The sequence below is a fragment of the Anguilla rostrata genome, chromosome 8 (assembly GCF_018555375.3).
Source record: "Anguilla rostrata isolate EN2019 chromosome 8, ASM1855537v3, whole genome shotgun sequence".
Lineage (NCBI taxonomy): Eukaryota > Metazoa > Chordata > Actinopteri > Anguilliformes > Anguillidae > Anguilla > Anguilla rostrata.
Window position 1 is genome coordinate 54,075,026 of NC_057940.1, and position 14,228 is coordinate 54,089,253.

The following is a 14,228-nucleotide window of genomic DNA, read 5'->3' on the forward strand; positions in this document are numbered from 1 at the left end:
AACAAGTCAATCGACATTGGATGCCTACTGGTAAGTTCTTTACAGAATAGGCGTGGGCTTGTGTTGAATCTTTTTCATTAATATTCAGTAATTAGAATGGCAGAAATTTGGGGAGCCAACTGTGATTATTATTTTGAATTACACACACCATTTAGATGGATGAAGCTCATCACTTTTCCTTTTAAAGCAAGAGAAGCAACCAGACACTTCCAGATTAAATTTTTATTCCAGAAAATATTAATCAGCATCTTCATATAAGTATGGATATTTATCAGGACAAGAGAAAGCCGTCTGAAACACACCCAAATAAAATTTTGAGATAAAAGTAGTAATATTTAAGATTTGAACAGCAGAACTAAGACCTGCTATTCTATATATTTGACTTCCTGTTATTAAATGTGGTTGATGAAAGTAAGCAGCTGCTCCCTTTTCTCTGCATAGCCAAATTACCAGTGCTTAATCTACCCTAGCAGTGCTAAATCTACCCTACCAGTGCTTAATGTACCCTAGCAGTGCTAAATCTACCCTAGCAGTGCTTAATCTACCCTAGCAGTGCTAAATCTACCCTAGCAGTGCTTAATCTACCCTAGCAGTGCTTAATCTACCCTAGCAGTGCTTAATGTACCCTAGCAGTGCTAAATCTACCCTAGCAGTGCTAAATCTACCCTAGCAGTGCTTAATCTACCCTAGCAGTGCTTAATCTACCCTACCAGTGCTAAATCTACCCTAGCAGTGCTTGACCCTTGCAGTGCTTAATCTACCCTAGCAGTGCTTGACCCTTGCAGTGCTTAATCTACCCTAGCAGTGCTTGACCCTTGCAGTGCCAAATCAAGCTTAGCAGGGCTGAACAAGGAGAAGTAGTGCTAAATCAACCATGGCATCGTTAAATTAACCCTAGCACTACAAAAGCAACCCCAGCAGTGCTAAATCAGCCCTAGAACTACAAAATCAACCCCAGCAGTGTTAAATCAACTCTAACAGTTGTTACTTCTGCCTGTTGCCTCCTGACAGAGGCAACACTGTACAGAATTTATTCATTTAATTACAGTCATCTTTTACACATATTATCATCACACGCATCATGATGAATATACACAATAACAATTCATTAATTAGTGGGCACATAGTGGCCAAATTAATGTACATGATTTTTGGGCTTTATTAGCTCCACCAGGAAGAGGCATTAGTGCATTACACACACAGTTAAGCACAAGCGCTCTCCCCTATCTGTTCTGTACAGTGTTTAAAACTAGGAGAACATGAAGCAACAGGACAGCATTAACTCACAACATTGTGTTAAATGAGCCCTCAAATCAATCACAATATTGGCAGAAAATCTCCAGGTCAACTACAGAGCTCTGCCAGCCTGTCAATCTGATAATCCCCCAGTTTAACTGCTGCAGTAAGTGACTGTAATTACTTCCCCACCTCACCTGATATGTGACGAGTATTCTGGCACAAAATGGCTGCCGTGCATCACCCAGGTGGTTTAATCCCTCTTCACTGTAAAGCATTTTGAGATAATGAGATGAAAGGCGCTATACAAATGGCACCCATAATAATGAACGGTGTGCCCGGAATTGTTAAAATTTTGACAGCTTTCAGTAAAATGGGTGGCCGCACATTTTTTTGGGTGGACCAGTGTGAACTGATTTTTATTTTTGGAACATTGGTCTTAGTGGACTCCAGACTGTCAATGTGGGATATACTCACACCCACCCCCCCATCCCATTATCTATATACTTACTTGCTTCTTACCATCTACTTGCATTAGTTACTTGTGTTTGTAGAAATTATTTGGTTCCAGCAGAAGGTACTGTGATGTCATTGACAGCAACTTGGCAGTGTGCCAGTTTGAAATTAAGGTTTACAGACGGACCAGTGACAGGCCACTAACCATCTCTTTTTTTGTTGTTGCATATTGCATATTTATTCACTGTTGCAGAAAACAGGAAAACAGGAAAACAAATCCGAGCATCAAAATATGTCTGCCTCTGTGAGTCAGCTGAAAGGGACCAGCCGCTTGAGGTGTGCAGGCACTCTAAGTGCACATGAAAGAAGGAGGCTGTGGCTAAGAGCAGACGAGCACTGGCCAGACTTGGGGAAGGAGCACTAGATGAAACAGGACAGGAGGGGGACGCACGTGGGGGGCACAGTGGTGCGGCACTGTCGCCTCTCAGCAGGAAGGTCCTGGGTTCGAATCCTGGCCGAGGCCTTGCTGCGTGGAGTTTGCACGTCCTCCCTGTGTCCGCGTGGCTTTCCTCCGAGCACTCTGGTTTCCTCCCACAGTCCAGAGACATGCAGGTCGTGTTAATTGGAGAATCTAAAATTTACTCCAGGTATGAGTGCGTGACTAAATAGGGTGAGCGCCCTGCGATGGACTGGCAATCTGTCCAAGGTGTATTCGTGACTCCCGCCCAATATGCAAGCTGGGATAGGCTCCAGCACCCCCCGTGACCGTGATAATTGAGTTCGATGATGGATGGTTGGGGGAAGCATTCCAGACTGTCGGGGAGCTCTTCGCCTTTATGGGGGCACAGTAGAGGAATAATGAGGGGCCTAAGCTAGAGCTGGATCATTTAAAGGAAATTAAAGAGGAGTTTGTAGAAATCAAGAAGTCCCAGGAATGTTCCGGGAAGGCTCTTGAGGTGATGATGAAGGCCCTGAGTGACAAGCTGAATGTGACTGACCTCAAGTTAGACAGCAAGCACGTGCACCAGCTAAAATACCAGAAGTGGGAGTTTCTCATTCCTAGCCAGATAGGCGAGGGAGGGCAGAGGGACGAACTGTCATACACAAATCTGTTACATCATATTGATGGCAGGTCTCTGCAAAGGGCATCCAGAAACAGAAATAACTGAAGCAGTTATTAGAGTCATCAGTACAGGTCCAAAACTGTGAGACTTTCTGCAGATTATGGGTAATCTGACCCTCACAAAATTAAAAGCCATCATCAAAGGTCACTATGACAAGAAAGACTCATATGACTCATATCAAAAGCCAATCAGCATTTCACAAGATTTCACAACAAGCCCAAAATGAGCAATTGACCTAAAGGATAGACTACTGTTAGCCTCAAAGGACAAGAATTTGGAGGAACAGTATCATCCTCACCTAGGACTTCTCACGGACAGCCAAACCACTGTATGACCTGCTAGCAGACCCAGCAGAGAGAACTCCTCAGCCAGCACAGACTACGAGCTCTCAAAGGTGGAGAAGACCCAACCAAAAGGGGAGAGGGTCAGCTGCCAAGCTAAACACCCATCTGGACAGAGCAGCACCAGGAAGTGTTAACTGACCTAGTGGATAGGCTGTCCAGCCCACCAGTGTTGAGTACCGACTTCAACTAACCATTATTTTCATAGTGTGATGCTTCGCAGCAAGGACTGAGAGCAATCCTTTACCCGTGGCGAAATGGTTGAGGGTGGTTGCTTTTGGGTCCAGAGCATTAACCCCTTCTGAACAGAACTATAATCTACATTCTGGAAAACTGGAGTTCCTCGCATTGAAGTGGGCCATCTTTAAGCATTTCAGGACTCACCTGTTTCATGCTCCATCCTTTGTGTGCAAAGATCATTATCTCGTCCCCTGTATCCTCGCCACTGCAAAGCTGAACACTACTGGGAAAAGATGGGTGGCAGAGTTAACTGACTTCTTCACAATCCCCTACATGCCTGAAAAAGAAAACGCTGATGTAGACAGGCTGTCTAGAAGGCCACCGGACATTGATGGATTCATCACTCAGCGCACTGAAACAGTCAGCCAGAATTTTTTCAGTACCACGCAGCAGGCGCTCCAGATGCAGCAGGGGGAAACAACACTTTTCAGTGCGTTATCGTTCAATGCCACTGAGGAAGAAGACAAAGAGGACTGACTGGCCAATGCTGTTCAGACTGGTCAATGCTGTTCACCCAATGCTGTTCAGACTGGTCAATGCTGTTCAGCCAATGCTGTTCAGACTGGTCAATGCTGTTCAGCCAATGCTGTTCAGACTGGTCAATGCTGTTCAGACTGGCCAATGCTGTTCAGGGGATCAGTGCATAGATCCAGTGACTGGGAAGGTCTTAGACAATAAAAACCAGAATCAGAGACCAAGTGGAAAGGCCCACCTGACAGAGGACTGCGATGTCAGAGCTCTACTCAGGGAATGGAACAAGCTGTATGCTGGACAGGATGGAACATGGCATTGCAAAATTGCTCCTAGATGTCAACTTGTCCTTCATATAGTATGCTTACCACTCATCTTCAAGGAGCTCCATAAAAACATGGGACACCTGGGCAAAGAGAGAACACTGAATCTAACCAGAAACTGCTTCTGTTGTCCCAGGATGCGGCCTCGAGACGTGGAGCACTTTGTCACAAACGTGTGTGAATGTCTCGAGGAGTGGAAGCCAAGCAGACCAACACGTGCCCCTGTGACAAGCATCAAGATGAGCAAAGCTGTCACTGCCCTGCCACCGCCTGCCCATACAGGAGAATCCACCTCGGAAACCTACCAGAAGAAAATACCAGAGAAATACTAGAAGATTCTGACATTCACCAATGTTTTCTTAGGTAAGAACAGAATCTACGCACACTCAAGAGCACACTTACGCACATTTGAGTGCTGTAAGTTTGTGAAAAATAATTGGTTATTGCATTTTTTTCAATTCTACAATGTTGTATAATATTATAGGATTTAAATTATTTTTTAATTATTATTTTCATTGTTTTACAAAGCATTAAGGTTCCAGGTTCCACCTCAGATGGTGGTTGCCTCAGCAGGAGTTCATCTGTAAATAAATGATAAAAATCAAACCATTGTAGTGACCTTTTATGTTTGGGAGTTTCAATTATGTAATGTTTAAACTATACAGCAAAAGCAAATGTTTAAATTTTGAATACAAACTAAGCACTTAGGTAACACTTTTTAAACACATGGACATGTTGAAGAGAACACTTCAGAGGCATCATTGGGGGTTGTGGGGACCGCACCGGGTGACACCATCAGAGGGGGGTGACACCAAAATGACTGGCAATAAATTTGGTGCAGTGTTTTGTGCAACGGCGGGTTGAAACAGCTAGTTTCTCCGATGCAGTTTACTGCCGGTTGATTTAATTAGCGGTATTAATGTGATGAGAAGCGCTTTGTCATTTGAATGCATAACACGCAATTCCTTGTGCCCACTCCCACCAGCATTTTTTTTTTTTTTTTGCCTCAGATTTGACATCAAACCATTTTTTTTTTTACTTCATCAGTTGCGCGACCTTCTCCGGATACAGCGTTCACTGAACGAGTAATAGCATCCGGTGCACCTTTTTTTGTGTTATTTTATATCCACTACTGACGCTACTAAATATACTTCCGGCAGTAGTACCTCCACTTCAGAACTACTGAAGTTTTTCTTACGTTTGGAGTCCGGTGCTCCACCGTCTTTAAATTTTCATTTGGGCATTCTTGACTTCTCTCTCAACTTTTCTTTTCGATTTCTGTGTGTGATTTCTGTGTGTGCACACGGCCCTGTAGTCTCATGCCCTTTTATGGCGGGGCGTTTACCTATGCTAATTAGGAACAACTGGCACGCGCTTTACATTTACTAAGACAATGGGATTCATCATTTTAAGAACACGAGTGCGAACAATTCTGCGGTTTAAGAACACGCTGTGAATTTGACGTAGACTTTTCTCAGGATCTTTCTTAAGTACAAATTTAAGAAAAAACTTAGGAAGATATTGGTGAATGAGGCCCAGCGTCCCCATTTCACCAAACGTCCAGGGGCCTTATGTATCAAACATCTTAATAATTACACTTAAGAATCTCATAACAGCTTACTTTGGAGTGAAATCATTCTTCGCTTAAAGTGGTCGGTAAAACATAGTTATCAGGCAGCTCACACTTTCTCAGAGGTAAGTCTTGAGACATTCTCAAGAGTAACGCTTAAGTGTGTTTCTGTGACAATCACAGGTGCTGCAAACAAAAGGATTAAGATGATGTCATCAATTTCCGAAATTGCTAAGAGACAAGAACCAATCAGCTTTTGGGAAATATGTGTTCTATTGATGGGTCAACAGAAGTTTTCAATAAAGTTGAACACACCCTCATTATGAAAGCTCCCTTGTTGTCTAATGTTAGTCTAAGCAAAATGGATGTGAAAAGAAAGCCGAATTGGACTGTGGAAGAAACGGTGATGTTGGTAGAGGAGGTGAAGGCAAAGAAGGGAAAATTTAGCCCCACATTTACAAGTCGACACAAAAAAGAAGTTTGGAAGCAGATCGCAGACAGCAGACAGTGAGTTTCTCCTCCACCATTCGGAGGAATGCAAAAAGAAATGGCACAATGTTTTGTCCAAAGCGCGTCAGGAAATCTCCCCTTTCAAGAAGGCAACATCTGGCACTGGTTCGTAGTCTACATTATTTATGTATTTTATTTATGTATTTATTTATTTATGTATTTATTTATTTATTTATTTATTTATTTATTTATTTATTTATTTATTTATTTATTTATTTATTATTTATTTATTTATTATTTATGAGACACGTTTGTTACCTATTGCTGATGAACATTAATGTAGTTATATTTTTTTATTCAGGTGGAGGTCCTGCGCCTAAACCTTTAAGCGCAGTGGCAGAAGTAGTTCTCCACAATCAGTAGTAATGCCACAATCAGTGGAGTGGGCGACTGTCAGGATGCTGCACTACTCAAACTGCAGACCGTAGTATGGTTGGCATGCTATTATACAAGAAGTGTAGCTCAATACTCAATACTTATTTTATTGATACAAATGCATATTCACAAGAATAAACTAACTTAAAATGAATTCTGTTTTTCAGTAATGCAGATGAAAACACCATCTCGTCCCCTCATGAGCTGCCTGTAGAGGAACTCCCAGCTGCAACAGCACTGCATCCAGGCCCATCTGGCATTCCCTCTCCAGCAGCAGGCCCAGAGCCCCTGCTCCCTGAGCCCCCACTGGCCACTGCCACTCCACGGCTCAACCCGGACGAGGTGGAGGACATGGATGCACTGCGGAGAGAAGAGTTGCGGATGAGCATAAAAGTTTTAAGGATGAAGGAGCATTATTATGAACTAAAAATAAAAAAGATGAAATCTTGCCTGTTGCTGTCTTTTAAAAAAAGTCCACTCAGCACTTATAATCAATAGATTGGGGACGGGAGTGTGACAGGAGCAAAATAAAAATGTATTTCTTACCCAAAATGAAAGTTGGCAAAGTGCTGCCTAAACAGTGGCATCAGAGGCAAATGGGATGCTAGGAGGGTGGTCGTCATCATCATCATCATCATCATTATTATGATCTCCCTCATCAGGGGAGAGAGGAATGTTGCACATTTTGCATATGTTATACGAGACTACACATGCCATTATAATATTGCTGGCCTTCTGTGGTGTTTTGCGGATTTCCCTATGAAGGACATGGAACCGGCGTTTCCATTGGCCGATGCCCCACAACGCTTCGGGTGCATTGGTGAGCGCTGAAAAGTCCAATTATGTTCAGATGACCGTCAAAAATAACTCTGTAATGGTGAGATGATTCATTATTATAATTCATAGGCTTAGTTAATTTGTACCTGTTGTAATTTTGTTGGGCCCCTCGTTGTGGTCTTGGGAATGGTGTGAGAAGCCAGCATCATTGTGGGTAGCCTCCAAGGAGATGGCACCCGGGTAGAACAATGTTCCTGTCAAACAGCTGTTGCAATCCACTTTCATTCAGGATGCGTGCGTCATGGGTAGATCCTGGCCACTCGGACATAACATCTAAAATGTTGTAATCTGCGTCAAAGACTACCTGGGTGTTGATGCTGTGGCACCTCTTCCCGTTCACAAAAGCCTCTTCATCTACGCTTGGAGCAATTGTACGGATGTGGGTGCCATCAATTACTCCAACCACCCCCGGGAAGCCCGCTAGATGCATAAATGCAGCTTGCTTCTGGCAGATTAACCGAGGAGAGGCTGGAAATTCTATAAACCTCCTCACTATGTGAGGTGCTGCAAGGGCTGACACAGTTTTTGCCACTACCCTGCTGATGGTGGGTTGTGATGGTCCCAAATCATCAGCATTGCATAACTGCATTTTCCCCGTGGCTAGGAAGCGCAGCGTTAAAATGACTTGCATCTCTGCCGTAATTGCAATACTTCTCAAAGTTGATGGTGATATTACATCCCGCACAAGATCGGTGACAAAGATGATTCCCTGATGATCTAAGCGATAACGTTAGATTAACTGTGCATCATCAAACATTTGTAAAACATTCTTCCTGTCTCGGAAGGTGCGTGCGCGTCTCCGTCTTCGCAGCTCTGCCATCTTGCCTACTCCGAGCCAAATTAAGACAGCCCCAGAGGTCTCTTAAATACCTGACAGGTTAAGAATATTCTTAAGTCAAGAGAAATTTGATAAATCACTTTTATTCTTAAATGTGAGAGTAGGAGTATTACATTACATTACATTACAGGCATTTGGCAGATGCTCTTATCCAGAGCGAAATACAACAAAGTGTATAACCATAACTAGGAACAAGTATGACGAAACCACAAATTCTTACACTTAAGTTACACTTGAGACTAATTTTTTTTACTTTGAGCTTTGACCAAGTAAAAAGGAAGATTTGGTATATATAATATATAATATATATAATATAAATTATATATACCAAATCTTCCTTTTTACTTGGTATAAATGCATAATTAAATACAGGAGAAGCTTTACCCTAACATTCTTGAACATATGTTCAGATTCAAACAAAAACAGTATGTACTCTTCTTACCCATCACCAAATTATACCCAAAAAGCACTTAAATCTAATATTAAATTGTAAATTAAAATCAACTTCAGAGGAAAGACATGAAAATAAGAACAGCTCAAAAATTTTAAAACAGAACAAAACGTAAAACCGAGAGCTTGTGTTAACTGAGTATTAACATCATTACTAATTTATATGTTACTAATTACATACACCTTTAATGAGCCTGATAATTAAGTGTGTTGCTTATAATCACAGGCTTATATTCACAGGAAACTGCTCACACCAAATTGTTGGATTTTTATTTATTTATATGATTGCCTGACATGGGGAAACGTAACATATGAATGCCTGTTCCATGTCATATGCCATATGCTACAACTGGGTTACTAGCAAATGAAAATTTAGTTGTGTTATTAGAAAAGAAAATTTTAATGATAAACCCATGAATCATAGTTGAGACCCATTCTTGTGCCAAATGTCAGTACAAATGTTTTGCTAATGAGCTAACTGAGCCAGGGTTACTGGTGGAAGCAAAAATCAGCAAACACATCGACCCTCCAGGAATGGAACTGCCCATCCTTCTCAGGGTGCAGTCCAGACAGGGGAACATTACCTTCTTCATTGCAGAACATTGCTGTTCTTTACTTCATTTCTATTGTAGTTCCCTTTCTGTTGTGTGCTGGGGGCTCATTCTCATTCTTCAGTGAGTTACACACACAGATAAACACAAGTGCTCTCATCTATCTAAACCATAGTGTTTAAATCTAAGAGAATATGAAGCAACAGGACAGCATTAACACACTACTTTTGCTAAATGGAACCCTTAATCCAATTAAATTTATTAACAGAATTGTCTTTAGTTACTTCCCCACCTCATCTGATATGCAGTGAGCGTTCTGGCACAAAATGGCTGCCGTGCATCACCCAGGTGGGGGCTACACAGCAGTGGTGCCTGAGGTGGGTTAACCCCTCTTCACTGTAGATAGTATTTAGAGATAGTGAGATAATCAAGTCGCTATATAAGGGGGTTTCTTCAACTACAAGCACTTTTGTCCTTGTGAACTTATTAAAAAAAACTTGTTCAAATCACACTTACCACAGTCTCATAAGTTTATCTAATTTGTCTAGTTTTAAGGTCCAAGAGAGGACGCGCTGCCATCACAAGATAATTTGGTCATTTTTGACATTTTTTGTGACCCATAATGAACAAATGTCATTTCCACCACAACTAAATATGACTATTATTTAAAAACAGTATGACATATGTCACCCCATAATAATATGACTATTTTCACCAACCAAAAGGTATCAACTAGTTTTGACAGTTGATACCTTTTTACAATTATTATACATTTGCGAATTAAATTTAAATGTCTGTGTGTGTGTGTGTGTGTGTGTGTGTGTGTATTGTATGTGTGTGCGTGTATTGTATGTGCGTGTGTGAGTGTGTGTGTGTGTGTGTGGGGAAAAAAAAAAAAAGTTGTGTAAGTCGCTCTGGATAAGAGCGTCTGCTAAATGGCTCTAATGTAATGGATCCTCTTGCTGTAGCTCTCCTCCAGCTCCTCTCCTGTAAAGACAGCAGTACAGGGTGATTAAACTCTGCTCTGGATCCAGGCTCCAGTACAGAGCTACAGGCCTGCAGGGTGGACCTGGTGAACCTGCATAGCCTGCTCTGGTCAATATCCACTTCCATCACATTCTGAAACGGCGACCTCTCATTGGATAGCACTTTACATCTGTGCTCATTCACACAGCCTTGTCTGTTACTAGCCTGCTGACTGCTGGCTAAAGAAGTTATTAGCCATAGCTACAGATCAACTCAATGTACACAATGCATTCAAAGCAATATATAGTGTCAATATATAGTGTAGGGGGTTCCCCGGTGTCCTGGCTAAATTCCAAACCTGGCTCTCTAAAACTTGCCACCTAATCATCCCTTGATTTAATAGGCTAAAAAAAAAAGTTCTCTCCCTCTCCACCTTAGCTAATGTGTGGTAAGCGTTCTGGTGGAAAATGGGTGCCGTGCATCACCCAGGTGGGTGCAACACATTGGTGGAGATGAGTTCCCACTCATCACTGTAAACAGCACTTTGAGCATTCGGAAAAGTGCTATATAAATGGAATGATTAATTCAATCATTATTCAACATTAGATAAATCCAAACTTACGCAATATGGATAGAATCAAATATATTGACGCTTTATCATCTAAAAAGTTAGCTATAATGTAACCGTGGTAACTGGAGTGTGGAGACTGAGACACATTAATACAGTGGAGTAACTAACTGTGTGTTCAGAAGAGTGATGAATTTCTGTAACTGAGGGGATCTATACAGAGTAGGTCTACAGTAAAGGGACTTACTGTGCATTACGCAGTCATTACTGAGATCTCAGGCTTTTACTGCAGGCCGGTCAGAGCCCTCAGAACCTGTGTCAGAGGCTGCAACGAGAAGCTCAGTCAGAACCCCAGTTCAGCAGAGCTCAGTGTAGCTCATATCACACACTCAGGCTCATATCACACACTCAGACTCATATCACACACTCAGCTCATATCACACACTCAGACTCATATCACACACTCAGGCTCATATCACACACTCAGGCTCATATCACACACTCAGGCTCATATCACACACTCAGACTCATATCACACACTCAGGCTCATATCACACACTCAGCTCATATCACACACTCAGGCTCATATCACACACTCAGGCTCATATCACACACTCAGACTCATATCACACACTCAGGCTCATATCACACACTCAGCTCATATCACACACTCAGACTCATATCACACACTCAGCTCATATCACACACTCAGACTCATATCACACACTCAGACTCATATCACACACTCAGCTCATATCACACACTCAGGCTCATATCACACACTCAGACTCATATCACACACTCCGACTCATCGCACACTCAGCTCATATCACACACTCAGACTCATATCACACACTCAGGCTCATATCACACATTCAGCTCATATCACACACTCAGACTCATATCACACACTCAGCTCATATCACACACTCAGACTCATATCACACACTCAGCTCATATCACACACTCAGCTCATATCACACACACAGACTCATATCACACACTCAGACTCATATCACACACTCAGCTCATATCACACACTCAGACTCATATCACACACTCAGACTCATATCACACACTCAGCTCATATCACACACTCAGACTCATATCACACACTCAGCTCATATCACACACTCAGCTCATATCACACACTCAGGCTCATATCACACACTCAGACTCATATCGCACACTCAGCTCATATCACACACTCAGACTCATATCACACACTCAGGCTCATATCACACACTCAGGCTCTTATCACACACTCACTCATATCACACACTCAGCTCATATCACACACTCAGACTCATATCACACACTCAGCTCATATCACACACTCAGACTCATATCACACACACAGACTCATATCACACACTCACTCATATCACACACTCAGGCTCATATCACACACTCAGGCTCATATCACACACTCCGACTCATCGCACACTCAGCTCATATCACACACTCAGACTCATATCACACACTCAGCTCATATCACACACTCAGGCTCTTATCACACACTCAGTCTCATATCACACACTCAGACTCATATCACACACTCACTCATATCACACACTCAGCTCATATCACACACTCAGACTCATATCACACACTCAGCTCATATCACACACTCAGACTCATATCACACACACAGACTCATATCACACACTCACTCATATCACACACTCAGACTCATATCACACACTCAGCTCATATCACACACTCAGACTCATATCACACACACAGACTCATATCACACACTCAGACTCATATCACACACTCAGACTCATATCACACACTCCGACTCATCGCACACTCAGCTCATATCACACACTCAGACTCATATCACACACTCAGCTCATATCACACACTCAGACTCATATCACACACTCCGACTCATCGCACACTCAGCTCATATCACACACTCAGACTCATATCACACACTCAGCTCATATCACACACTCAGACTCATATCACACACTCAGCTCATATCACACACTCAGACTCATATCACACACTCAGCTCATATCACACACTCAGCTCATATCACACACTCAGGCTCATATCACACACTCAGACTCATATCACACACTCCGACTCATCGCACACTCAGCTCATATCACACACTCAGACTCATATCACACACTCAGGCTCATATCACACATTCAGCTCATATCACACACTCAGACTCATATCACACACTCAGCTCATATCACACACTCAGACTCATATCACACACTCAGCTCATATCACACACTCAGCTCATATCACACACACAGACTCATATCACACACTCAGACTCATATCACACACTCAGCTCATATCACACACTCCGACTCATCGCACACTCAGACTCATATCACACACTCAGCTCATATCACACACACAGACTCATATCACACACTCAGACTCATATCACACACTCAGCTCATATCACACACCCAGGTTCATATCACACACTCAGATACACTCAGACTCATATCACACACTCAGGCACATACAGTAACTCCAGTAACATCGATTTCAGCCAATTAAAAACTATTTAAGAATGACAGAACTGGTTAAAATATATAGTCAGTCAGTCAAACACACACACACACAAGGGACAACACTGCAACCCTGGAGACATGTAAACAGGAGTAATTACAGTCTAAAACCTGGGCATTATTTGTACTTGATTATAATGACATTCATAAGCATTGAGTAAAGGAGTAAATATACTCACTGTTAGTCGTCTTGTAGCCTGGAACAGAAACACACAAAGTTAGAATCATACACACAGCATGTCTGATTGTTACTGTGAAACTAAAAAACTGTGAAATGTTTCAGTGTGCCAGCTTTTTAATGTGACTGCAATGGTGTCTGTCAGAGTTAAGGTGTGTCAGTGGGTGTGTGTCTGTTACTCAGTCACAGTGTGTCAGTGTCTCTGCGTGTCAGTGACTCTCACTTGAGCTTCTCTTCTTCCAAATGACGACACCGATGACGGCGAGGATGAGGATGAGAGCGCCCACCACACAGCCGATGATGATGCCCATGGGGGGGCTGCTGTCGTCTGGATTGAAGCAGAGTGCTACAGTCAGTGGGAATCACATTAAACACACACACACCCACACACCCACACACACCACACACACACATACACACACACACACACACACACCACACACACACACACACCACACATGCACACACATGTACACACACACCACACACCCACCACACACGTGTACACACACACCACACACACATGCACACACACACACACACACACACACACACACCACACACACACACCACACACATGTACACACACACCACACACAAACAAACACACACACACACCACACACATGTACACACACACCACACACCC

At 42.6% G+C, this 14,228-nt stretch overlaps 1 protein-coding gene and 5 long non-coding RNA genes across 27 annotated transcripts in view; 3 read left to right on the forward strand and 3 right to left on the reverse strand.

Moving 5' to 3' along the window:
* Positions 1–14,228, reverse strand: part of LOC135262093 (BOLA class I histocompatibility antigen, alpha chain BL3-7-like) — a 95,884-nt gene that overhangs the window by 5,825 nt on the left and 75,831 nt on the right. For 8 of the 22 annotated variants that reach the window (XM_064348930.1, XM_064348943.1, XM_064348925.1 and 5 more), the window contains 3 exons: positions 13,804–13,926; positions 13,582–13,599; positions 10,274–10,309 (listed from right to left, as the gene is read on the reverse strand). The exons of 2 other annotated variants lie outside the window; for them this stretch is intronic. In XM_064348930.1, the coding sequence (XP_064205000.1) occupies positions 10,274–10,309; positions 13,582–13,599; positions 13,804–13,926 (177 nt within the window). Of the gene's footprint in view, positions 1–10,273; positions 10,310–11,103; positions 11,182–13,581; positions 13,600–13,803; positions 13,927–14,228 lie in introns of all 22 variants that reach the window. 12 more of the 22 variants (XR_010332102.1, XM_064348933.1, XR_010332103.1 and 9 more) reach the window with 10 other exon arrangements.
* On the reverse strand, positions 208–2,513 carry LOC135262099 (uncharacterized). The gene is made up of 2 exons (XR_010332107.1): positions 814–2,513; positions 208–701 (listed from the first exon to the last, which is right to left on the reverse strand). It is a non-coding gene; the product is annotated as an uncharacterized LOC135262099 (long non-coding RNA).
* On the forward strand, positions 3,908–4,424 carry LOC135262101 (uncharacterized). The gene is made up of 2 exons (XR_010332109.1): positions 3,908–3,985; positions 4,038–4,424. It is a non-coding gene; the product is annotated as an uncharacterized LOC135262101 (long non-coding RNA).
* LOC135262102 (uncharacterized) lies at positions 5,167–7,094 on the forward strand. The gene is made up of 3 exons (XR_010332110.1): positions 5,167–6,376; positions 6,573–6,703; positions 6,814–7,094. It is a non-coding gene; the product is annotated as an uncharacterized LOC135262102 (long non-coding RNA).
* Positions 6,738–8,654, reverse strand: LOC135262100 (uncharacterized). Its single transcript, XR_010332108.1, has 2 exons — positions 7,193–8,654; positions 6,738–7,006 (listed from the first exon to the last, which is right to left on the reverse strand). It is a non-coding gene; the product is annotated as an uncharacterized LOC135262100 (long non-coding RNA).
* The window catches only part of LOC135262098 (uncharacterized), a 60,654-nt gene continuing 56,033 nt past the window's right edge, over positions 9,608–14,228 (forward strand). Inside the window, exon 1 of the long non-coding RNA XR_010332106.1 lies at positions 9,608–9,740. This is a non-coding gene — a long non-coding RNA (uncharacterized LOC135262098). The remainder of the gene's footprint in view (positions 9,741–14,228) is intronic.